This window comes from Culicoides brevitarsis, chromosome 1 (genome assembly GCF_036172545.1).
Source record: "Culicoides brevitarsis isolate CSIRO-B50_1 chromosome 1, AGI_CSIRO_Cbre_v1, whole genome shotgun sequence".
NCBI lineage: Eukaryota > Metazoa > Arthropoda > Insecta > Diptera > Ceratopogonidae > Culicoides > Culicoides brevitarsis.
In genome coordinates, this window is record NC_087085.1 from 8,740,134 (window position 1) to 8,766,835 (window position 26,702).

At 23.3% G+C, this 26,702-nt stretch overlaps 1 protein-coding gene across 1 annotated transcript in view; it reads left to right on the forward strand.

Moving 5' to 3' along the window:
- Positions 1–26,702, forward strand: part of LOC134828073 (heterogeneous nuclear ribonucleoprotein L) — a 110,703-nt gene that overhangs the window by 77,441 nt on the left and 6,560 nt on the right. Inside the window, exons 5-11 of the mRNA XM_063841026.1 lie at positions 6,073–6,130; positions 23,349–23,417; positions 24,277–24,452; positions 24,570–24,665; positions 25,645–25,769; positions 25,831–25,981; positions 26,088–26,292. Of these exons, the coding sequence (XP_063697096.1) occupies positions 6,073–6,130; positions 23,349–23,417; positions 24,277–24,452; positions 24,570–24,665; positions 25,645–25,769; positions 25,831–25,981; positions 26,088–26,292 (880 nt within the window). The remainder of the gene's footprint in view (positions 1–6,072; positions 6,131–23,348; positions 23,418–24,276; positions 24,453–24,569; positions 24,666–25,644; positions 25,770–25,830; positions 25,982–26,087; positions 26,293–26,702) is intronic.

Below are 26,702 nucleotides of genomic sequence, written 5' to 3' on the forward strand. Positions count from 1 at the left end.
TTTATTTTTTTTAATATTATTATTTTTTTAATATTTTAAAATTATTTAATTTTTCTATTTTAATTTAATTTTATTTGACTTTATTAAAATATTTTTTTATTAAAATGAAATTTTAATTTAATTTAAAATAAAAGTTAAATTTTGTTTTTTAATAATAATTATTGTTTTTTTTATTTTATTTTATTTTATTTTAAATAAAATTTAAATAATTAATAAAAAAAATAATTTAATACAATTAAAACTTTATAATTTAAAAAAAAATTTTTTGCTCGAACGATGATAAAATTAAACCAATTTGCATTATTATTCTCAACAAATCATAACAAATCCAAGAGACTCCGATCCAATTAAAGATACATTTGTGTGATTTATTATTATATTTCTCTTCTATAAATATTTTGCATGAGAAAAGTTTTGCTATCATCTAACATCATATCACGAGAAAACGATCACTCCGAGATTCAAATCACATTTGCTTGAATTTTAATTATATCCGTTTCAGTAACAACACATGCCTCTCCTAACCCAATAGTACGGATCCTGAGTGCATGACGAACACAAGCAAAAAAAAATATTTTATTATAATCAAATTGGATTTAAAATAAATTTAATTTAGATATCTTTTCATCGAGTGTGTGTGTGTGTTCAAAAACTTTCTTCTTTCCATGCACTTCCAACGCTGAAGTGCTAAAATTAGTTTGTCATCATTATTATTATCTTTTTTCCGAAAATCTAGAACTAATTTGGTGTGCATGCCAATTGCATGCCACACGACAAGTGTTCGGAATGGCAGAATGTCATGCATGCGACATCATTAAAAATTACACTAAATGACAATTTAAGTGCCGAAAGGATTTAAATGCAATTAAAATGCTGTTATATAAAAAAAAACAAGTTCATTTAATCAAACAACGTGTCGAAATAAATTCCAAAAATTCTTCAAATATAAAATTTAATTAATTAAAAAAAAAATTAGAAAAAAATATTTTTTTCACGTTGCATCATAAAAGTGAATGAACTATCAGCAGAAAAAAATTTTCCCATATAAATTATTTTTGAAAAATATTTTTATGACACTTTTCTTTGATTTGTTTGAAATAAAGACACGTCAACGTTTCAACATTCATGTCCGATCTGAAAGGAAAAAAAATTGTATAAAAACATGTCGTCGTCGTCGACATCGTCTGAAAAGTGACACTCGAATGCACTAAGAAAGCAGTAGACGCAAAAAATGCCTCTAAATACAGAGAAAAAGAAACGTGAAAAAAATGAAAGACATAAATCTTCAGACTTTTCTGTGTGTGTATGTATGACATAATAATAATAATATCGCACCGACCGCAAGAAAAGTGTCTCTTGTGATTATTATTATTTTCACATTTATATTAAATTTATTTATTTCTGTCTAAATAATTTTTTTTGAAACTTTATTAAAGAGAAAAAAAACTTTTTTTTAGAAGGATTTAGTGAAATCACGTCATTAACTCCGAAAAGGACCCGCATTAGCTTATCTAATGTGAGATAAAGAAATTTATATGGGAAAGTAAAACACACTTCATTAAATAATATTATGACAATAAACATTGTAGTGCGGCCCAAAATTGAAATAAACATAAAATTAATCCTTATCTCCTGCCATCATCATTAATATTAACATTATTTTGTGTGATTCGACATAATTATTTTTACTATTTTTTTTTTGTGCGCCATTATTATTTTGTGTGTTACCATGATGGTCAAGTATTGGTCAGCAAATATTAACGCTTAATGTTCATAATAATAAAAAATAATTCTGAATATTAATTCCATGTCGTTTATTTTCTTCTTTTGTTTTTTTTGTTTTCTATTGTTTTTCATGAAATAATTATTTTTTCAATGAAATAAAAAAAATTAAAAATAAAATAAAATTGAAAAAAAAATAAAATAAAATTAAAATAAAATTAAAATAAAAATAAAAAAAATAAAATAAAATATAAAATTAAAAAAAAATAATTTTTTCAATAAAAAAAATAAAATAAAATAAAATTAAAAAATAAATAAAATAAAATAATAAATAATAAAATAAATTTTTAAATTTTATTATTTTCTTTTATTTTAATAATAATAAAAAATTATTTTTTTAAAAATTTCTTTTATTTTTTTTTAATAAAAATTAAAATTTTAAAAATTCATAAAAAAAACTAATATTTTAAAAATAATAAATATTTTTATTTAAATTAAAATATTTTTATTAAAATAAAACAATATGAAATTTGTATGAAAATAATATTCTTATATTTTTGTGATAACATATGCCTTTAACAGTTTATTAATAAAATAATAATATCAAAAAACAGGAAAGAACGACAACCTGTCAGATACAATATTGACTTAAATTTTATTTTCCTTTGTTACTTTTCCAACAATTGTGACAACTTTACAAGATTTTATTTTTTATAAACTTTTCATATTATAAATAAAATTTTTATCTTTATAAAATTTATGATGTTGCTGATTTTTCTTTTTAAATAAATAAAAAATACCTGTGAAGCAAAAAATAATAATAAATTTAATATTAAAATAGATAAAAAATATTTTTTTCATATTCCCTCGTTAAAAATCTAGTTTTCGCTTGAGATTATAATAAAAAAAATGCAAACACAATTTTTGACTTTATTTATCATCAAGTGTATAATTACACGTTTTTTCCATGCTAAATTAATAAAACATTAAAAATTTTGAACGGATATAAATTATCCCCGCACGGCAAATTTTTTGCACATTTCACGGTGCTGCTGCTGCCTGCTGTAACAATTCTGGCGTTCTTGCATATTTTTATGATTTTTTTTTATTCATTTAATTTCATTTCCCATCGGTTGCAAATTTATAATTAACACAATATAATACAATGCAAAAAAGTTTAAAGTTGAATTTTCTATTTTTTATGGCATCGTCGTCGTGTGTGTTTTACGATATTGTTGTGCATAAAATGAATTTTTATAATAAAAATATGTTTCATATTTACTGTCGGTGTCATAAAAACTGCACTTTCTCTAAAAAAATATGAAATAAATTATTTTTCCATGTGATGATGATTAATATTAAAAGTTAACAAAGTTTGAAAAATATAATTTATTATAATAATTTCCAGGAATTTATCATATATGAAGTTGTTAGAAAAGAAAAAATATGTAAAACTGATAATTGTTTGACAAATTTATTGCTAATTTTATTACTATGTACAAAATATTTTAATATGAAGAAAAGTTTGTTTGTTACAAAGTTTAGATAATATTTTATCATGTATAAAAAAAATGTCGAACAATAATTTATTGTTACAAAAGTTTTTCTTTAACATCTTTATCAACTTTTAATTATGTTTAATTTTTTTTTGTATATGAAAATATTTATTTTTTACTAATGATGAGTTAATTTACGAATTTTAATGATAAAAATAACTTTTTGATTTATTTCTTTTTAATTTTTATTTAACATGAAGTTTAATAATTACTTAGAAAGGCAAAGTTCAAAATGTTTCTTGAAACGCGAACGAAACAAATTAGTAGTTTTTATCCTTTTTTTGTATTAATAATTAAGTATCCGCTAAGTGGATACGAGAAAAGTTGTTTCCTCTTCCTTTATTTTCTCCTAAATATTTATGTTCTTGCAGTAAACAGAACAAAAGTTTGCTGTTTTTGCTTCAAGTTGTACAAATTGCATGATCACAATACAAAAAAAAATCCCTCGCCTAACATTGTCAAGTAGTCAGCGTAACAAGCAAACACGTCCTTTTAATTTATTTATTATCCATATCAAATGGAAAAGACACACAAATGGAGAAAAAAAAATATAAACAACTTTCATTCGCAGACACTCACACATGAAAATTGAGTACAGCTAACAAACAAATAAAATAAACAAAATTAAAGAAAGACGAAGAAGATGACTAAAAATAACACTGGAAAACATAAATAATTGATAAAATGAGAATTAGATTTCATGTTCTCCTTCTCTGGTTGTTGTTGATGATGACAAAATGGGCTGTGTATTATCCGGCTCTTTTTTTTTTTTGAAAAGAGAAAAATTTTTAAATTTTTCTTCCAACAAAGCATTTTGTTTGCATAATAATATAATATTATGTGCACAATAATTTTGCATGGAGCCCAATCTCAAAAACGAAAATTGCACTTTAGAGACTTGTGCTTCTGATGTTTCTTTTATTTATTTTTTTTCTCGTATTTATTTATGAATTATTGCATGAATATGCCTGCAAAATTGGCAATATGTGCTACTGACTGTCTGACTGTGTGTGCAACATGTATATTTAATTTTTCCTTTGTATTTTATTATGTATGAATATTGATAAAAAAAAGTTTCTTGTTCTTGTTTGTTACTGAAGAAAGAATAAAAAAAGGATGAAGATTTTTTATTTTGTGAAAAAAAGGAAGCAATTCGATTTGATTGATTAAAAATTGTTCAATTGTTGTTAGAGGACGTTTTTATTGACATTTTAGGGTATTGCAACAATTTTTTTTATATGTATTGAATTTTTTAGAATTATTTAAAAAAAATCAAAATTAATGAATATTAAATTATTTAAGTTTTAAAATATAAAAATTAATAATAAAATTTTATTTTTTTTTAAATTTAAAAAATAAATAATTTAAAAAAAATAATAGAATAAAATAATTAATTAAAATATAAATTTTGATTTAAAAAATACAAATAAAATATTCAAAAGGTTAATTATAATTAATTTTAATAATTTATAAATTAAAAATAATAAATTAAAAAAATTAAATTAAAAAAAAATAAAAATTTATTAAAATAATTAAAAAATAAATAAAACAGAATTTTTAAAAAATTCTATTTTTTTAAAATTAAGTTTCTTTTTAATAAAGGATTAAAATTAAATAAATGAATAAAAAAAGTGAAATTTATGCAAAATATAATATTTAAAAAAAACACATATTTGAATTAAAATAATTTAAATAAATAATTAAAAAGGTTAAAAATAAATTAATAAATAAATATTTTAAATTAAATAAAAATAAAAAAATAAATTTTTTAAAATAAATGAAATAAAAATATTATAAAAATAAATTTTAAATTTAATTTAAATTAATGAAAATTAAATAACGAAACAAATATAAATTAAAAATTTAAATTAAAAAAAAATATTCAAATAAAAATATAAAAAAAAAAAAATATATTTAGTATTCAAAAATTAAAAAAAAACCTTAAAACGAGTCAAAATACGAATAAGTGTTTCACATAAAATTTTAAACCTCCTTTTTACCTAAACAATTGATACATTTGCGGCACATAAACAAATAAAAAGCAAAAAACGAATAAAAGTGAATCATTAATCTACATTCTTTCTTCTTTTCTTCTATAACTTTTTTTTTCAATAAATCTCTTCCTATTTTTTCGGATTTTTATTTCATTTTCAATTGATTGTCATCCGAGAAGTCTTTTCTGATGCATTGTTATAAATAAATACATTTTATTGTGGTTTTTGCTTAACGTTTCGTTTTATATTCCACTTTATCTGTCTCAAGAACAGAAGCTTACCTATGATATGAGTTTGAAAAAAAAAATGCATTTTGGAGATAAAAAAAAATCGAATAAAGCAAAATTCAATAAAAACTGAGGATTTCAGCATGAATGAACGTTGTATGCAAAATAATTGATTAATCAGCGGAAAAGTTTCTGTAAATCGACGATAAAATGATTCATTTAATAGCTTTTTAAGCACGGATAAAGAAAAAAAGGAAAATTGTAAAAAAATGTGTTGTCGAGAAAATCGATAAAAAAAATTAAATTAATTTTAGAAAAAAATTTAAAATATTTAATTAAATTTTTAAAATGAAAAAAATCTTGAAAATAAAGATCTTGACAAAAATCAATATTAACAAAAAAAAAGTTTAACAAAAGATATCAAACCAAACAAATATCCAATATGTCCATTTTCTTTTATTTTTTTTTTTTTTTTGTTAAAAACGAAGAATTTCGACATTCAAGAAAAATCCTTTTCTGTAAATAGTTCTTTTTATCTCAAAAACTCATTCTCTATTTTTTATTTCTTTACAGCCGGAAAAGCTAAACGTCTATAAAAACGATAGTGACACAAGCTGGGATTATACACTGGGTAAGAGAGACACAAATTTTTTTTCGCATATAGTTTTTCATATTATTCGCCATGGCATACACCCGACACAATAAATAATACATACACGCACGTCCATTGCATTCGCGATATGTTATTACAAAATAAAACGAAACACTGTTGCTGTTATTTTATCCTTTCTCGTTGTTGTTGTTATTGTTGTTGCGCTGTTTGAAAAACTGACATTTTTTGCAATTTATTTGCCGCGACGGCAATTTATAAATGAATGGCTTGGCAATCTGTAACAGTTGGTGACAAAGCACGAAACGTCACAGGAAAACGCCAAGTAAAGAACTGTTCCCAAAAGCAAACTAACTACTTTTCAAACAAACACAAACACACAGAGCGACATTTATTATCATGATTCACGTAGATCGTAGTCGTTAAAGACAAAACAAAACGAACGAAGCAAAAACAACGAAAACGGGACAAATAACATTTAGACGACACAGGTGTGTCAAATATCGCTTTGGTAACACACACACGTACCCGAAACGGAGTCCAACAGCTTCCTAAGTGATGTCTAATAAACATGCATTATTCAGAGATATTTCAATTTTCGAGTAGAAGTTGGACAACACGGGGGAGAGACGAGGTATTTGTGACAAAGATGGGCGACTGATAAGGTGACAAGTGGATTTTATTGGGTAATACAATGAAAAATGGAACGAAATTAATTTCTTTCTTTGGTTGAGAGACATGATTGGAATACATATTTTTATTTATAAAAGGCAAGAATTTTAAAGATCGAAAAATTTATAAGGTTTGGAGCTTTATTTTCAAATAAAAAAATTAAATAAATTTAATTTATTAAATTATTTAGTGAAAAAATCAAGTTCAAGATTTTATTATTTTTTTAAATTTATTAAAATTATTTAATTGATTTTAATTAAAAAAATTAATTTAAATTATTAATTAAATTACTTTTTATATAAAAGTATATTTTTAATTATTTCTTAAAATTTTTAAAATTCCTTTTAGAAAATTTCCTTTAATTTTTTTTAATTAATAAGGTTAAATTAATAAAATTAATATTCAATTAAATAATGAATTTGAAAAAAAATGATTAATTAATAAAAAAAAATTAATACATAAACTAAAAAAAATTAAAGGAATTGTATAAAGAATTTTAAAAAATTTAAGGATTATTTAAAAAATTTATTTTTTATATAAAAAATATTTAAAATATAACCAAAAATGTCAATAAATATTTTTTATTAAAAAGTTTCTACTAAAAATTGTTTAATTTTTTTATGTAAGAAATTTCATAAATTTATTAAATTATGATAATAATTAATTTTTTTATAAAATAAATCCTCAAAATTTATTTAAAAATTTTTGTTAAAAAAAATTAAAACAAATAATTATTAAAATAATAAGTTTTGAAAAAAATAATTTTTAATTACACAAAAAAAAAAATAAAATAATATTTTTTATTAATTTTTTAATTAAAGAATATTTTAGAAATTCAGCTCTAAATTTTGATCAAAGGTTAAAATTTTATTTTTTTTTTAAATAAAATTTCTAAAAAAATCTTTTTTTAAATTTAAAAATTAAAAATCTTAAATAAAAGACTTTGATGAATCAAATACATGTCGCAAAATCATTAAATTTTTATTTAAATTTAAAATTAAAAGCTTAACCAATATTTTTTCTTTTCAGTTGAAAATAAAACTTGAAGTAAAAAAAATAAAATAACTCTTGCATTAAAATCGCCTACTTTCCATCATTTATCTCCAACTCCTTTTTATCTATTTTATGTATGGTCAGTTACATCCAAAGCAACATACCACGACATGTAAATGCCATGACCGAACAAACACGTAACCGAGAGACATATTTTCTGGAAAACAAATTCAACGTCGTCGTCGTCGGTCGACTCGGCATGCAACTACTCCAAGTACATAGAACGTTATTTTCCCCCATTTTTTTCTAATGAAATAATATAAATCAATACACGAAGCACTCTTAACCAATGTGAAATGTATGAAAATGGACAGCTCGAAGGCAAGCACATGACACACATTCACTCACAGACATGGAAAGGAATATCAAATGTGATGCTTTTTTTATTTCGCTTACCCAACGTACATGAAGAAATATATTGAAAGGTCAATTTTGTGCCGCCGCAAAAAGATTTAGAGTAAAAAACGACGTAATGTGGTTTGAAAAAAAGTTATTTGTAATCCTTGTTGGATATAAATTCGAAAAAATTGAAAAAAAAAATTAAGAGAAAAGGGAACACCTGTTTATCGAGGCTATTTGTTGAAATTTAATTGAAAATAATTTTTTTCATGCCTCAAAGGATGCCTAATAGGATTTTAAAAGCAAGAAAATTGCTGCAATTGACATTTTTACTTGGGATTTTCAACAAAATCGAAAATAAACTTCATGTTTTTACTTTTCTCTTTCATGATGAAACAATTTCACACCTTGTCCAACATGACCACAAAACAAACAAAGTAACCACAAAAGCAACAACTTTCCAATAGCTCCTTATCAAAACTTGTTCTTCTTCTTCTTGTGTCTCGTACGTGCCCAAAAACTTTTGACTCTTTCAGCAAGATGTAAATTCAGGTCAGGTGTCGATGTGAATAATAAGAAATAAATGAACGGACAATAAAATGAAACCACAGGAGAAAATTTCTTGGGAGCTGCGGGAAATTTAAAAAAAAATAATAAAAAAAAGTTTAATAATTTTTTTAAAATAATTTTTAATAATTATTTTTAAAAATAAAATTATTTAAAAATATTTTTTTTATATTATGTAAAATTAATTATTAAAAAATTAAAAAAATTTTTAATTTAAAAATTTTTTTTTGAAAAAATTAATATTCTGAATATTTTGAAAACTTAATAAAATTTTAAAATAATTAATTTACTAATTTTAATTTTTTTTATTTTAATTTAATTTAAAAAAATCAAACAAAATCAAAAAATTAAAAAAAAATCATTATTTTAGATTTATTTTAAATTTCCCGCAACTTCTTGATAAATTAAAAGAAAATGTTCAAGAAAATTTTCTGATTTTAATCCAAAATCCCCAAAATGTGAAAAAAAAACGAGTAAAAAGGAGTTTTTCTGTCAACAAAAGATAAACATTTTCTGCATAATCCGCCCCCTTTGCTGCCGTTAATTAAACACGCAACACAAGGAAACCATTGGGCAGCATTTCCCCGAGATTATTAAATGAAAGCACAACAAGTGCCTTTATCGACCTCGTCAATTTACATAATCCGTTGTCCCATTTGAAGCGCAATTTACGAACGAACGGACCATATTATTATTAATGATAATAAAAATAAATTTAGAAAAGGGCTTCCCGTTTTGAGTGTGTATGGCAGGAAAATTGGTTAATTTTATCATATTCGACTTTTGGGAAATTTTTCCAAGCAAATTAATTATGTATTGTTCATTTTACCGGACAAGTGACATACGGAGTGACAAAGAGTAACAAAAATTGTACATAATGACAAAATAAAAACGGTAAAACACTTACTGACCTTTTTTTCCTTGACATTCCTAATTGATTTCGATACAAAAAGAAAAAGACACTTTTATAAAGGAAATTTACGGAAAATCATGAAAAAATCGATTTTTATGTAGTAAATAAATTTCGACAATAATTCCAAGTAAATCCCTTAGATATTCACTAAAATCCACAAAATTACCCAAAATTAAAGACATTTGTCAGAGAGAGACAGATTATTTCATTGTTGCAAATAATATTATTTAATTTTTTCAAATATTTGCCTCTTTTTAACATTGGCATCCCAAAACAGTCATTTACTTTTAATTATTTCGAAGCGACACAATGTTGTGCATACTCAGACCGACTCGCATGCCAAATGAAATGTAAAGTGAAATAATCTTCTTTAATTAATGTTTAATACCGCGATGATGTTCTTCGCGAATTACTTTGTGCGTTAAATATTTTAATCAAATTGTGAAATAAGAAGAAAAAGAAAAACAAATGTTGCCTATTGTTGAAAATTTAACTGAAAAATTTCATTGTTCGAATGTCGAGAACAAGATTAGAACAATTAATTTAAACAAATCATGCGGAAATGACTGATTTTGCATTTCTTGTCTTTTGTGCGAAAATTAGCTTGAATTACAAACAAACTAAATTAATTTTTTTTTTGTTATTATTAACAGATGCATTTTCTTATTTTTCCATTATTTATGCGACAAAAAACGGAAAATTGAAAAAATTTTTTTTGATCTAAAAAAATAAAAAATTGTTATAATTAATGATTAAATGTAAAAAAAATTAATTAGAATTAATTAAAAATTTAATTTAAAAATTTTTTTTACATTTGCTCATGAATTATAACATTTTTTTAAAATTATCTTTAAAGTTTTAAGACAAAAAATTTTTTTTTCAATTTAATTTTTTTTTGTGTCATAAAAGTAAAAATTAAAATGAGTAAAATGCATCTGCCAATAATTAAAAACAAATAAAAAATTTTAAAAAATAAAATAAATTTTTCATCAATTTTTTATATTTTTAAGATAAATTTTTAAGTTTTTTAAAATTTATTAAAAATTAATTTAATTTAAATTAAATTAAATTAAAAAAAAATAAAAATTAAAAAATTAATTTAATTATTTTTTTAAATTGAATTATTATTAAAATTAATAAGATACTTTAAAATTTAAATTAAATCAAATTATTTTTTAAAAATTAAATTAAAATAAAATTTTAACAATTTTTCAAAGCAAAAATATTAAATTATTTTCCAACAATTTTCCGGAAAATTAAATTTAAAAAAAAATCTTATATAAAAATATTTTTTTATTACGACATTTTTTTCTTTTTTATGCTTTAAAATTAAGTCACTCAAACAAAAACTTCCTAACAAATAAAATTTCTAGTCCAATAACTTTTCATTCATTACCTCTTATAATGCAATGTAATAATTTCATTAAATGCAAGTCATGAATGCAATTTAAAATTTTATTTTTCTCTTCAACCAGACGTCTCCTCTAACTACTTCAAACAAATGCAAAACAACAAAAAAAAGTCCCTGAACAAAAAAATGTTGATTGCATGATTTTACGTTATTTAAAAGTTCGTTTATTTTCATTCAGTGAACGACACTGCAAATTATCGCCATTAAAATAACTCAACTGTGGCAATAAACTACTATTATGTCACTTTCCTCAAAAAGCGAACCCCTCTTTAAAAATTTCTTTCCTTTTCTTAACATTCCCTAATTATAAAGATATTATAACTTTTCGTAATAAAATAGAATTTTGTGAGTTAAAGACTTGATTGCTTTTTTTTTTTTGAAAAAATTCTCAATGAATATTTTGACCAACCAAGAGAAGGACGGACAAAAATATTTTTCAATGAAAGAGAAATAATTGCACTTTATGAACAAAAATATAAAGAAAAAACGGAGGGAGGTACTTTTTCAGAAATTCTTGGCGAACGTTGAAAAATTACAGTCACACATAAAGACATAATGGCATAGTGTAAGTTTCAACGAAACGCAACGAAAAATGAAGGAAAAAAAAAGTTTATGACAGAAATAATATTTTTGTTCGTCCTTTCTTGAGTTTATGCTCGGAACAGGAGCAAAGTTTCTTCCTTCCGCACTTTTTATAGACTTTAATCAATAATTATTATTTTTTGAGTGCACTTTTAACGAAAACATATTTTTTTTTAAAGAATTTTCTCTTAAAGAATTTTCATCAAAAAGTCAGAAATTTAAATTCTCGACTTTAATTGAACCGAAATAGTTAACGATTTTCTAAAAGTAATTCCCAACGATCAAAAACTTTACTAATCATTTCACTTGAGAAAGTTTATCCGTTTAGTCCCGTTGTGCTTGTAATTAAATCTCATCCAGTAGACGATGGGTGACAAAAACACACATTACTGCAATAAAACGATTTAAAAGTCTCTTACACCGAGGACTCGCATCGAGAATTATCTGATGAACGTGCACACGAGAACAAACATATTTCGAGCAAAATGTAATTATTGCCATTATTTTACAGCAAGTTTTATAAAGTTTATTGTAGTTTAGTTTACTGTTTAATGATCTCTAAATACAATAATTGTCATCGTTTTCGTATTTTTCGTGTAGTGACGTTCATTTGTTGTGATATTTATTGTTTTCTTGCGATGATGCGAGCATAGCGGTGACCCATAAAATTGCGCACATTTGCGGCACGGATGGATAAGAATAGACACGAACATAAATAAAAGATGATTTTGAAGAAACGTATAGCGCAAAGTAGAAAGAGAAATATTGATTTGACATGACAATTGAAAGGGAAACTAAAAATTGCGCTTGACATATGTAAAGAGTACAGTGAAATTTCTTTAAATAATAATTTTAAATCAAATTTAAATAATTCGAAAAATTTTATTTTGCTAAATTATTTATTTTATTTTTAAATTTATTTAAGAAAAAAATAATTTTTTTTAACAAAAAAATTTGAGCATCGTAGTTAAATTTTTATGAAGAAAATTAATTTAAAATTAAAATAAATTAATTTATCGATAATTAGAAAAATTTATAAAAAAATATAAATAAATAATTAAAATAAAATAAAATTGAAAATGAATTTGAAAATAATAAAAAAATAAAAAAAAAAATTAAGAAAGTTATTTTTTAAAAAAATAAAAATAATTTAAAGTTTTCGAAAAAAAAAAAATTTTTAATTTTTTAATTAATTAATTCTAACAAATTTCAAATTTTTTTTTTATTTTTCCCTATTTGATTTTTTTAAAAAATTAAGAAAAATAATTAAAAATTAAAAAAAATATTTTATCGATAATTAGAAAAATAAATAACTAAAATAATAAAATAATAAATAAAAAAAATAAGTAAGTTAGTTTTCTTAAAAAAATTTTAAAATTATGAAAAAAAATTATTAATTTTTTTTAAATATTTTTCTTATTAATAATTTAACTTCAATATTCATAATTTTTTGTTAAAATTTTTTTTTATTTTTGTTAATTTACCCTATTCAATATTTTTTTAATAAATTAAAAATCAAAATTAAAAAACTCAAATTATTTTACTAAAAAATTTAAAATTTTTAATATTTTTAAATTTAAAATTTAATTTTCCTTTATGTATTTAATTTTAAAAAATTGCATGAATATTTTGAATATTTTTCAAATTTGAAACGTTTTAAAAACATTTTGTTTGCTGAAATCGAAATAAATTTTATTTTTTGTAAAATGAATTTAAAAATGTAAAAAATTTAATAATTTGACAATTTAAAGAGAAATTACTGTAAAACTAAAAATATTTTTTTTTGTATATCAAGAATTAAAAAAAAAAATCAATTTTAATGGAAATAACGACCATTTCCCTCCCTCTTTTAAGAATTTTGCCGCATCATCTCTTTTAAAACATGCCTGAAATCAGCAGTTGAAGTCACAAAAACTCTCTTGTTAAATAACACGCTAACAGACACACTCGCAATAACAATAAGCATAAAATTAAAGTGTTTTGCACTCAAGACTTTATTTGAGACTGTAATATTACTTTAAAGAGTTTTCGGTTTGGCACACATGTTAAAAACGAGCAAAACAACGACTTTTATCAGATCACATTTTTCGTTCAAAAATCTCGTTTAATTTTATTATTTTTTTAAAAAACATTTTCCCTCAGAATTAAATTTTTGAACATTTTCAACCATCAAACATGAACCGAAATTCTCTCGCAGCACTGATTACACATTCAATTTATAATTTTGATGAGCGAAACATAATCATCTCGTCGTATTTGTTCATCGCACATACCGCTGCGTGATTGAATTCAATCTGAAACTTATTGATTGGATGTGTTCATGTTTGGCACAAACAAAAAAAAAAGATAGAGATTTAACGTTCGATTTGCCATTTTTATGCCGAAATACGGGTAAATTTTTGTTGTTTTCGCAAGTCGTTATATGCATGCTGCTCACTCACCTACATTCCGCGCACTCGAATCAAATGATTTTGCTCATCAATCACTTGTCAAATTGTTGTTGAAGTTTGCATGAATGGATGAGTAGAGCGGCAGCAGCGTTCTTTGTTCTACCATCCATATGAGCTGATGCTCACAATTGACAATAAAAATAACAACAACATGTCGTCTTGTTAGAAAATTATTTTTTTAAAGCAGTCTGTGTGCTATAGAATATTGTTTTTAGACAATTTTTTTTGTTTGTTAATAGGAAAAAATGTGTTGAAGCAGAAATTTTTAATTAATATTGCTTTAAATACTTTTAAAAAAAAAAAAAATTAAAAAATAACACAAATTGACAAGAAATAATTAAAATTTTGTAACATTTTTTTTTCGTAATTAATGAAATTTTTTCTTGCAAACGAAATTTTCTGAAATTCCTGATGTCAAGACCGGAGTTCATTAATTAAAAACCTCTCATCATCGTCATTATTATTATTAGAAGATGATTAATTGAAGTTCCATTTCATCGCACCACATGTCAATCATGTTATCTTTTCCAATGTGTTCTCTTGATAAGAGATGACTGACAAAAGTGCTTCATGAGAATTCTTTTTTTTTTCATTTGAGTTAATAATAAGCTCTAATGATGATAGAGTTGATGATAAAATGGATTTGAAATGGAATGGAACAACGAAGACTTTTAATTAAACTTCTCAAACTGTGCGTACTCTCATCAATTTTCACACATATTAGTTTTTAGTACTTGATGCTGTGTTTCATTTAGTCGCAAGAGAGTTTATTTTTGTTAAAATGGAATAGATAAAACATACAAAGAGAGTAATTTTCGGGGATATTGTCTACTATGGATAATGGCGTCGTTCATATATGACGTCGGATTTTTTTTGTCAAAGGTAAAAAGTTTGAATTTTTTTTCTTAAATTTCAGAAAATTTTTTCCTGACTTTAAAAATTTGATTAAAAATTTTTATTTCTTTATATAGATTCTGAAAAATATTATTAAAAGAGATATGGATTTAACAAACTGGGTTAACAAAAATAAATGTTAAAACAAACAATAGACCCAAACCAGAATAAAACGTTTTTTGAAATAAATTACCAAGAGTATTAAAATCTTACCAAAAATTCAAAACAAAATAAATAGAAGAAGAAGTTCGCAAATTAAACTAATAACAAAGACTTCAACAAGTGCATCTCAAAGTAACAGTAGTTCCGTTGTCCTTGAAAGAACGTATCACGTCACAATCGAAAGAACAACAAGAGAAATGCAATAAGAGAGTCTGTTTGGGCATCTCAAGTTATAGTAGTACTAAAGAAAAAGTCACTTTGTTGATCGTATAAACACTTTTCTCAAAAACCTTCGACCGATGATATGAACAAATAAGAACAATAAAGGCATGCAGAAATGAAAACATATATTTTACAATTTTATGAGCCAATAATAGATACACAAACGAATACTTGGATGGAAAGACAGTAAGAATAAGCTTCAAATGAAAAAAGCCAAATTAGAAAATATTTTTTTTTTATAACGAAACGACTAAAATTCCTTAATTTATAAAAAATAGAATAAACTCATCTCAAGTTTAATATCATAAGAAACATTAAACTTTTTGGCAAGAAAAAACTGCCGAACAATTCAGTTATCATATTTTCGTTATTCATATTTTGTTGAGGAAGATCGCGAAATTTTTAGAAATATGATACCAATTACAATTTTTTCGCAACTTAAAAATCTGTGGATATTCTATAATGGCTTCGTAATTTCATAAATTCTTAAATTACATTTAGAGTCATATGTCACCTCATTTTATCAATAACTTCATAAATGAACAACGCCATTAAAACAAATTGTCTCTTATATTATCTTTATATGACAAAAGAAGTGATTTTGGTGACAATAGATTTTAGATTATTCTCTTATTTTCTTCTAATCTTCGAACGTTTATTTATCTTACGTTCCTTCTATCGACATGTTAAATGTCCGTCGGTCATATTTTCACACAATACTTTAAAATGGCTTTCTTGTGGTTACTTCTTCGGTATAACTAAAAGTAGCAACAACCGATGCGAATCAAAGCCATTTATCACAGATTATCATGTTCGCCTATCATTAACCATGTCGCGTAATCATCATTAACGTCTTGATGCGAAACTTTCCTTTGATTAATTGCACAAAATTTACTTGTTTAATTTAGCTTATCGTCTTGAATATGAATTTAGCATCGCCGAACAAAGCATATCAACAAAAGTAATCTTCTTGATTTTGATGGGAGAACAAAAGATTCTAAAGCGACAATAAATCAACAAATTCAAGCTTTGAACAATTTTACACCAAAATCGACACGTACTTAATGCAACAAACATAATAAACGATTAGACATGTTCATTTTCTTTTTGAAAGCATCTTAAGCACGTGTTGATTTTCTCACGACAAATTCGCGCAGTAACACAAAATACATATCTCTCGCTTCTCGCATCAACATCATCAAAATTTAACAAGACAAATAAAAAGCCGTAAATTATTTTATAACTTTATGATCACCATCGCGCGCACGCCACACACAATATACACACATAATATTTTACATTATTGCATAAAATGTGTCAGTGGCCACTATTATTATTAAATTTATATGTTGTGTGTGTTTCGTTCTCTCGTATAAAGTACAGAAAAATTGTTTATTGTTTGATCGTCAGTTCTAATGTTTTTCAAATGTCTTTTTAAGCGTGTTTATTCTCGTGTTATTTTTATTACTTTATTTTTTTTATTATTTATTTTTTTTCCGGACCAACCGTTTCAGCATGTTTCATTATTAACTTTTATAATCACGCGGTAATCGTTAATCCTTCCAGTCACTCGATAATTTACCATGTACATAAATATTTTTGTTGGTCCAACACAAATCAGATTATCGTTACAATTAAACCTTTGGTGTCATGTCATTAAATACATAATATTATCCGTGCCTGACGTACGCAATGTAATCCACATAAACCTGAAACTATTTTGATGTTTTAACACGTTAAGCACGTTGATTTATTTATAGATCTTCTACATCGCGTGCTCGAGACTTTCCTTTTGTAAATGTTTTATGTTCTTACATTGTTGTTGATAAATAAAATCCGAAATTTAAAGTGAGTTGCAAATTATCTTGTCGCGCCGAGAAAACTGAAACAATACGAGAGAAAAATAAAATAAATAGCAACAGTGAGTGACACTGTCTCTGAAACATTAAAAAATTGTCAAACGAGGGATAATTGATTTCACACTGCGAGAAAAAAAAAAAGAAATAAAACAAAATGTTTTTGATGTTTTTTTTACAGTTTTGCAAAATAAAATAATGTAATAAATTTTGTAATAAAAAAATATTTTAAATTTTTGTTACCTAATTATTTATAAATAATTTTTAAAAATTATATTGTAATTATTTTAATATAATTTAATTATGTATTTAATTTTTTTTAAATATTAAAATTTTTTTAATTATAAATTTATTAATTTAAATAATTTAAAATTAAAATAAAATATAATATTATTTAAAATTATTAAAAAAAATATTAAATTTTTGTTAATTAATTATAAATAATTTTTAATAAATTATACAAATTTTAATATTATTTTTTTTAATTATAAAATTTCATTATTATTATTTTTTTAAATTAAATCATAAAATGAAATTACCTAATATTGAAAAATAAATATAAATTTTTTTTTATTAAATTTTAAATAATAAATAATAAGTATTTAAATTAAATTTAAAAATTATTTAAAAAAAATAATATTTTATTTAAAAATAATTTAAAAAAAATTAAATAAATTTTAAATAATAATATTTCTTTAAATTTATTTTAAAAAATGATTTAAAAAAATAATATTAAAATTACTAAATTTATTTTTTTTAATTTTATTTATAATTTCTGATACTGAATTTTATTCAATTTTAATAAAAATATTTTTTATATGTATTTTTCAAGCTTCATTTAATTTAATATTATAATTTTTCGGAAGAAATGTTTACTTTCCAGATTTAACATATAATTATGATAATTATATTATTACCATTATATTAATAATAATCCTCAATTTTCATTCAAATTTATTACATTATTCGTAATTCAATCAATCGTTTCGATAAACAATTTTTTTTTATTCACGCATTTACTGCATAATTTCACAAAAATTTTCCGCAAATTCCAACCAAAAAGAAAATCCTAGCATCATCTTTCAATACAAACACATTAATAAACTTGTTAAATTTTTATTAGGCGTTTCAAGAATGATTAATGAGCTCATTTGACGATGTTTATCTTTTATGTACAAGATTCTTTCAGAAAAAAAAGAAGAATTTTATTTACATTTTTTATTATTTATCATTGATGACTTGAAGAGAGATAAAGTTACATAAAGTGAAAAATTGATGAAAAATGTTTCATTCCATTGTTTAAAAATATTTCGAGCGCCAAATGAGTGAAGGCTAGTAGTCCCGTGCTTATTTCAAATCTATTTTTATCGACGAGAGACACACGTGTTTACATATTTTGAGTGGGATAACGCGTTCTTTAACATTGTTGTTATTTTTAGTGTGAAAGTTTTTTTTCACAAAAAAAAAAATTAATAATAAAATAAATTTTTCTTGAAGTGCGAAAAAATATTTTTTGCACAGTAAATAAATTTTTTTAGTGTTTAGATCTTTGACCAAAAAGTTGATAAATTGAGTCACTTAATCAAAAAATGTTTATAAATATTTTGTTAAAACTGGAAATTAAATAAAATAAATTATTTTGCGGACATTTCATCACCTCTGCGGCGGCGTCATTAATATTTATTTTCAAACGGCTCACATCCGAAAAACTAAATTACCGGAAAACAATTAGACGCGTATGCAACATTGTAGTTGAATAATTGACAAAAATAAACAGAACAAAACTATTGACACTTCAAAAGTGACACAAATCAGGCACCTCTTAAACAATTAATGAATTAACACACTTTTAAAATTTAAATAATTTAAAGAGAGACACATTGCTTCGTAATTTTGTAATTATTTGTTTCCAATAATTTTTTTGTAATTTAAAAAAAAATTGCAAATATTTTTTTTTTGTATAATAATAATAATAATTATCAGTCATTGTCAACATGCCGTCAATCACACTCATTTGTTTTTTTAATTTAATTGTAAGTCAGTTTCGAAATGATCTTATTTTTGGCATCACTAATTATTTTTCAAGGGGATTTATTGTTTTTCTTAAATATTTTGTTTGGATGCAAAACGCAACAGAACACTTGATTGAAGGAAACTTGTCTAATTAGAATGACGCTTGTTAATTTTGTACTCTTTGTTTTTCTTGAAAAGTTTTTTTTTCTATTTTTCGGTAAATTGACATCCGAAAAAAATGTTTGAACAAAAAAAGTTTGGCAGTTTAGACATTTTGTTTGACAGTTTGTGGGCAATAAATTTAATATTAAATTTATAAGGTACAAAAAATTGTAGAAATTATTATTATTAAATTATTTTTTATTATCATATTTATTTTTTTTATTTATTAAATCACATTTGTGCGAAAAAAAATTATTTAACATGTTTAATATTTGTTTTTACCTAAAGCGATGAAAATGTATATAATATATGTTAACATTAATAATCATCATACATAAATTAATAATAAACATTTCAATCAAACATGACATACAAACATCAATAATACACAAAACCATAAAAATTGATTGATTTTTAAAAAATAATAATAATTATTATTAACGTATTTTGAATTAATTACGTTCATAATAATTATTATTAATATAAATGAAGCTGATTTTCAATTATAAATCAATCAAAGTTAAATCTGTAGTTGTTATTTTTATATGTGTATAGTTATTATGTATTGTTATTATACTCCTACAAGCTCACAAAGTTACCGTGTATGCAATTTTCCTTATTTTTATTATTATATATATTTATTATTATCAATGTATAACCTTTCTTATATATATAATAAATATATTTATATATATATATATTTGAACAACATGCAATAAAAAATAAATCAATAATATATTTATCACATCAACAACATCAGAAAGTCCATCACAGTGCCATCATCACAGACAAACAGATATAAATATATAACAAAAAAATAAAAAAAAAATAATCATATCTTTAAATAAATTATAAAACTATGCAAAACGCTTTTCTCTCTTCTAACTTCTTTTCCGGGATGATGTTTGTAGACACACACATAACAGGAAAAAACAAACAAACCTCTATCTTCTTCTTCTTTTATAAATGTTAACTTTTCACTTCCTTCAGAACAGAAAAAATATATATATTACAGACACAAACACGAATTTTTCAAAATATGAATAATTTATATATCTTAAAAAAAAAATTAAAAAAGATCGAAATTGCATAGAAAATTGTTTGTCTGTGTCTGTGCAGGGTGGCCTCGAAAAACCGTCGAAAAATTTCAAACACATAACATCGGAATTGTGGTGCACTGGATGATGTTGTTGATGATGTAGATGATTCCCATGAAAATTGCATACAACGTAACAATTGTGATGGTAAGTTTATTTTTTTTTTATTTTTCAACCGCGTTGAATTAACTTTATATTTTTTAATTGAAACGTGAATTCATAAAAATTATCCGATTAATTTTGTTGATTGATAATATTGGATTTAATTTAATTAATTTAACGGAAATGCGTCTGAAAATGGCAGAAAATGCTTTTGTTGTAAAGTTTTTAAATGACAATTGATGAAAATACGGGTGAAAATGTCATTTTCACGTGAAATATTTAAATTACAAATAATAATTAATTAATAATAATGGATTTCGCAGCACGGTTCATTTTTTTTTTAATTTCTGCTAAAAAAATAAAAAAAGGTTTCATTAGAAAATTAATGCAGGTCTTTGAAAGCCTTATTAATTAAATGTTTTTAATATTTTAACTATATAAGGGGAAAAAGTAAACAAAAATTTAATTTGGCGGATGTGACGTTGAAGACTGTCAAAATGACGAAATAAAAGAAAAAAAAATAAATGAAAAAATATGTACATAATTTTTATGGAGCTGTCGCTCTTGACATTGTTGACCCATTTATTAAAAAAAAATATATATTAAAAAATATCATGATAATTTTTTTTTCAGTAGAAAATAATTTTTAATACAAAAAATGCGCTTACATTTTCTCCGAAAAAAAAATGAAATTTTTCATCGTGACATTTAATTTTCATTAGCGAGTCTTTTCAAAGGACATTCATTAACAAGAAAAAAAAATAATTAATTATTATGAAGATTATGCTGCGTTGAGCTCGCTTTTTTTGAAATATTTCTTTTGAAGATTAATCAAAAATTTAGGAGTTTAATTTATTTTATTTTTGGCTGTTTTAAATTTTTTATCGATGTTTTTGTCCCAAAAGATTTTTTTTAAATTTTTTTTAAAAAAAAAATTTTTTGAGGTACTTTTTCATACAAAATGACAAAATTTAAAAAAAAAAATTAAAATTAAAAAAAAATTGGTCATTAATGAATAAATAATTATTTTTATAGTTATACATTGAGATTTTATAGTTCAATATTGAACTCAGAGTATTTAAAGTTAAAAATTTAAACAAAAAAAAAAGTTCATAAAAATAATTGTCAAAAAATAAAATAATTAAAAAAATTATTTAATAATTAAAAACTATTAATGTAATTAAAAAAAAAAAATCAGAGAAGAAAATTCATGTTGAATTTCGTTTTTTAATTCAAAAATTTTTTAAAATTAGAAAAAAATTTTAAAATTACAAAAATTTTTCAAAATTAAAAAAAAAAAATTTAAAATTTGAAAAAATATGGAAAAATAGCAAAAAACGGTCAATTCGAATGAAATTTTCAACTTATTTTTAAAATTTGGCTTATCGGATTTTTGGTAAATGGGGCATGGGACAAAAACATAAAAAAAATTGGAGCGGCCTTATTTATTTTTTTTTGTGAGTTAAAATGATGCGAAAAATGTCACCTTTAATAATAAAATTTGACTTTGTCCCCGAAATTTCTTTCTCACACAAATAAAGAGTTCAAATTCTGTTTTTGACTCGCGAGAACAAAGACGATGAAAAAAACTAGTAATCATAAAATGAAACAGATTTCTTTTGTGTTTGGATTAATCCCAAAACGGCCATCGTTTCTTTCCTCCCTCTAAACAATTTTTTTTTGTTCGCATTTTTCTTTCTCTTCTTCTTCTTTTTCTGGCAACGACATTTTCATGTAACAATCAGCTGAAATGCTTTCTACAAGATTTTTATCGTTAACGTCTCTCCTCTTTTGTTCTCGTTTTTTGACTGTATTGTTCTTCGTGTAATATTACATGTGTGATCAAAGATCAAGACTTCTCATATTATTTTCCAATGTTTATCGAAGGTTATTTAAATTTAATGAAAATTTATTTTTTCTTATTAAAAAAATCAAAAATTATTGAAATTGTATTAAAATCAAATAAAAACTACAATTTCATGATTTTTCCGAGATTTTTTGTAAAAATATGAAATTTTCCTTGAATTTGTGACATTCAATAAGATGACAGCGAAAGAAAATCCGAATCTCATGAGAAAAGAAGAAAATGACGGAAAATGATATTTCCCAGATATTTTTCATGTTTAAAAGTTACAAAGTGCCGTCGTATATTATGCGCAGTAGCTCCTCTTGTTATTTTGCTTTTTTTCTCTCATTGTTTGTAATGTGTTAGAATAAAAAATAATATCATTGCCGTAAATGTTGTTAGCATCGTTGGCATTTTTTTTTTTGTTATATGATAAAGATAAAAATTGCATGTAATGTGCGAGAAAAAAAAAATAAGAAAAATATTTTCATTATAAATCTCTTTTTTTTCTGTGTAATTTGTATCATTCTCGCTAAGTGCTTGTTCGGCACTTGAAAAGTTGGATTTCTTCGACACTAATGAATTTTATTGTTACCGTCTAATTTTTTCCGTATGCCCCAAAACGAGAAAACCAAAAAACAAAAAGAGAAAATGGAAAAACGGAAACAAACTACCAGAAGAAATGTGTGGTTATTTCAATTATTTGTGTTTCGCCACAAAATTGTCTGTGTCTGTGCTCGGTTTGTTTCCATTTCTCAATCAACTTCTCAATTATAAAAATAAAAATAAGGAAAAAACAGGCAGAAATATGATATGATAAGAGCAATCAACCGAATCTGTATTGAAAAAAATAAAAATAAAGTTGTTAATTGGATTTTTCGTTGTTTTTTCTTTACAGACAAACAAGCTAATGGGAGAATGCCGTTGTTACAAGAGCCACTTTTTGGAGCAAGACCACAACCCTATAGTAAGTTTTTTTTTTAAATTAATATCTTATTTTTTTTATTATTATTTTTAAAAAAAATTATTTTTAAATAAATTTCAATTAATTATATAATTAATAATTTAAAAAATATTTAAAATTTGAAAAAAATATTTTTATTAAATTTTTTTATACATATTTAATTAAATTTTAATTAATTAAAAATAATTTTTTTTAAATATTTTAATAATTTATTTTAAATATTTTTATAATTTTATTTTTTTAATATAATATTTTGAAATATGATTTTAAAAGAAAGTTAAGCAATATTTCATGTTTCAATATTTAATTTTTAAACAAAATATTTTTTATAACTTAATTATTTAATTTATTATATAAAATAAATAAAAATAAGGAATTTTATTAATTTAATATTTAAATTAAATTAAATTAAAGATAGGAATTTTTAAATAAATTAAAATAAATTAATTTTTTTTAAATTAAAAGAAGAAAAATATAAAAAATAAAATAAATTAAATGTTTAAAATTATATTTTAATTTTTTTTTATAAACAATTTTGATTGTTTATATTTTTTTAATTCCTTTAATTTTAGTTTTCAATAATATTTTTTTTTTATATATTTTTTAATAATTTATTTTTTTTATTTAATTAAATAAAATATTTATTATTTTAAAATATATTTTATTTTTTAATGAAAATTAAGTTTTAATCATAAATTATTATATTACTGTAGTAAAATATATTTTGAGTTAAAATATATTTAAATTATAATGAGTTAAAATTGTTGAAAAAACAAAAAAAAAAAAAAATTAATACCTAAATAATTTTTTTCTTCTTTCAAATTAAAGTAATTTTTTAATAATAATTTTCATATTTTCACAGAGCCACCGTTACTTGGAACCCCAACACCGTACGCAGCTCCGTATGCCACACCCGAATTCCATCAGACCGCTGAAAATTGGAAGCCAACACAAACACATGCCACTCTGATAAAAGAACCTGCCGTCGTCCCGGTTCGTACAACAGCACCCACCTTTGTCGCACAACCCCAAACACAAGTAAGGAATTTTTCTTTTCATATTTTCTTTTAAATATTTTTCTCAAGCGACAACAATCTGACAATGACTTTTTTTTTGCATTTTTTTTCCTCGCTTGACTTGTTCTGAAATATGCAGCAAGGATCTGTCATGATGGTATACGGACTCGATAACACGACATCGAACACAGACAAACTATTTAACTTGGTTTGTCTGTATGGGAACGTTGCCAGGGTAAGAATCATTTCATTAATTTTTCTTCACACTTTTTTTTTTCTTCTCGGGTTTTTTTTTTGTAATGTAACGAATGCAACACAAACATGCCAAAGACTAATTAGATTTTATTTTTTAAACGAAAACAGAAAAAAATTATGCAAGTTAATTATTTTGTGGATCATCGTGCGGCGGCGGCAAACTTTCTTTTAAGAAAAATCGCGAACTGAGTTGAAGTTAAAAAAAAAATCCCAGACAAATCATTTTAATTACAGAAAAAAAAATCTTGTATCATAATTATTAGTTGTTGTTCACATTTTTCTTCAATTACTCAATTAATTTTAAATTTACATCATGCACTATTTAGAATTTTCTACTTCATCACCCATTTTCTTGTTTTTTTTTAAATAATTCAGTAATAAATTAATTAAATATCTGCGGATTGTCTCGAAAATATTTTGCTTGTCTATCTCTCGAGGCGACGTTATGCAACGCAACTTCTAAAATAATAACACGAAAAAGTTGTTGTTGCGATTTATCATTTAATTTAATTTAGACAGCGTTCTGTTAAACGTCAATCCGAAAACAAAGAACAGATTGCTACCAATTTAATTAATAATAATTATATTTTATCTAAATATATGTTCATTTGCATTGTGTTTGTTTCACATTTTCCTCTAAATAAATTAATCGACGTCAAACAGACAAAAATTTTCAAAATTTAATTTTAGCAACTGATCTTATCAACTTCCTAATTTTATTAAAGTTCAAGATAATAAAAAAAATAATCCGGATTTTTTTTTCGTAAGTTGATCAAAATTCCGATTGGTAATTGGGTATTAATATTTTTTTTGTGAGATAATGAAAAACAGAAAAAATTTTTTTTTTCCTGTCTGGGATTTTTTTTCTCTGCTTAACGTGGGAGGTTGTTATATAAATATTATATGAAAAAATGTAAAAAATTCTATTGTTATGAATTTTTTTTTGTTATTTTTTTTAGATTAAATTCTTGAAAACCAAAGAAGGAACCGCAATGGTACAAATGGGTGATTCAGTGGCTGTTGAACGATGCGTACAGCACTTGAATAACATTCCTATTGGTAATAAATGTAAAATTCAAATTGCGTAAGTTTTTATTTTTTTGTATTTTTAAAAAAAAAATTATTAAAAATTTATTTTTTTTTAGTTTCTCAAAACAAAATTTCCTATCAGAAGTAACAAATCCATTCAGTCTTCCCGATCACAGTCCAAGCTTCAAAGAGTACACCGGCTCTAAAAATAATCGATTCCTATCACTCGTGCAAGCCAGCAAGAATCGCATTCAGCCGCCAAGCAGAGTGAGTAAAGCACAAAAAAAAATAAAATGTCAATCTAAAGATAGTCAAATTTAATTTCCTTTTTCCATTTTTTTTTCTCATCACATTTTTTTTTTCTTTTTTTTAGATACTTCACTTTTTCAATACACCACCGGATCTAACCGACGAAAAGCTATTAAAAACATTTAAAGACGAAGACTGTGAACCATCAGCAATCAGAATGTTCCCGCTGAAGTCGGAGCGTTCGTCATCGGGTCTCGTAGAATTCCCAACTGTTGCTCAAGCCGTACTAGCAATAATGAAATGTAATCATGCAGCAATCGAGGCAAAAGGTAATTCGGATTTTTTCTTTGATTTTTGTGAAAATGACGCGAAAGGAAAGCGATTTATAATATTTTCCGTCGTGCACTTATCCCGGATGAAGTTTTGATTCGTTTCTTGCCAATATCACACTCAATTGAATGTTTTGTTATCGTAATAATGGGATGAAGTCGCATGGAAACGGGGTTAGGATTCGAATTTATTTCGTTAATTTTTTTTTCGGAATGAAGAAAGAGCAAAATGGAAAAAGTTTTAAAATAATTTTTCTTAAAAAATGAGTAAATTTATATAATTTTTGAAAAAAATATTTTATGAGATGAAATTTTAAAGAAATTTTTTGTCTCTTCTATTGAAGAACTTGAAAAAAAAAAATTAAAAAAATATTTTGAAGAAATTTTTCATTTCAACGTTTGTTTTTAAG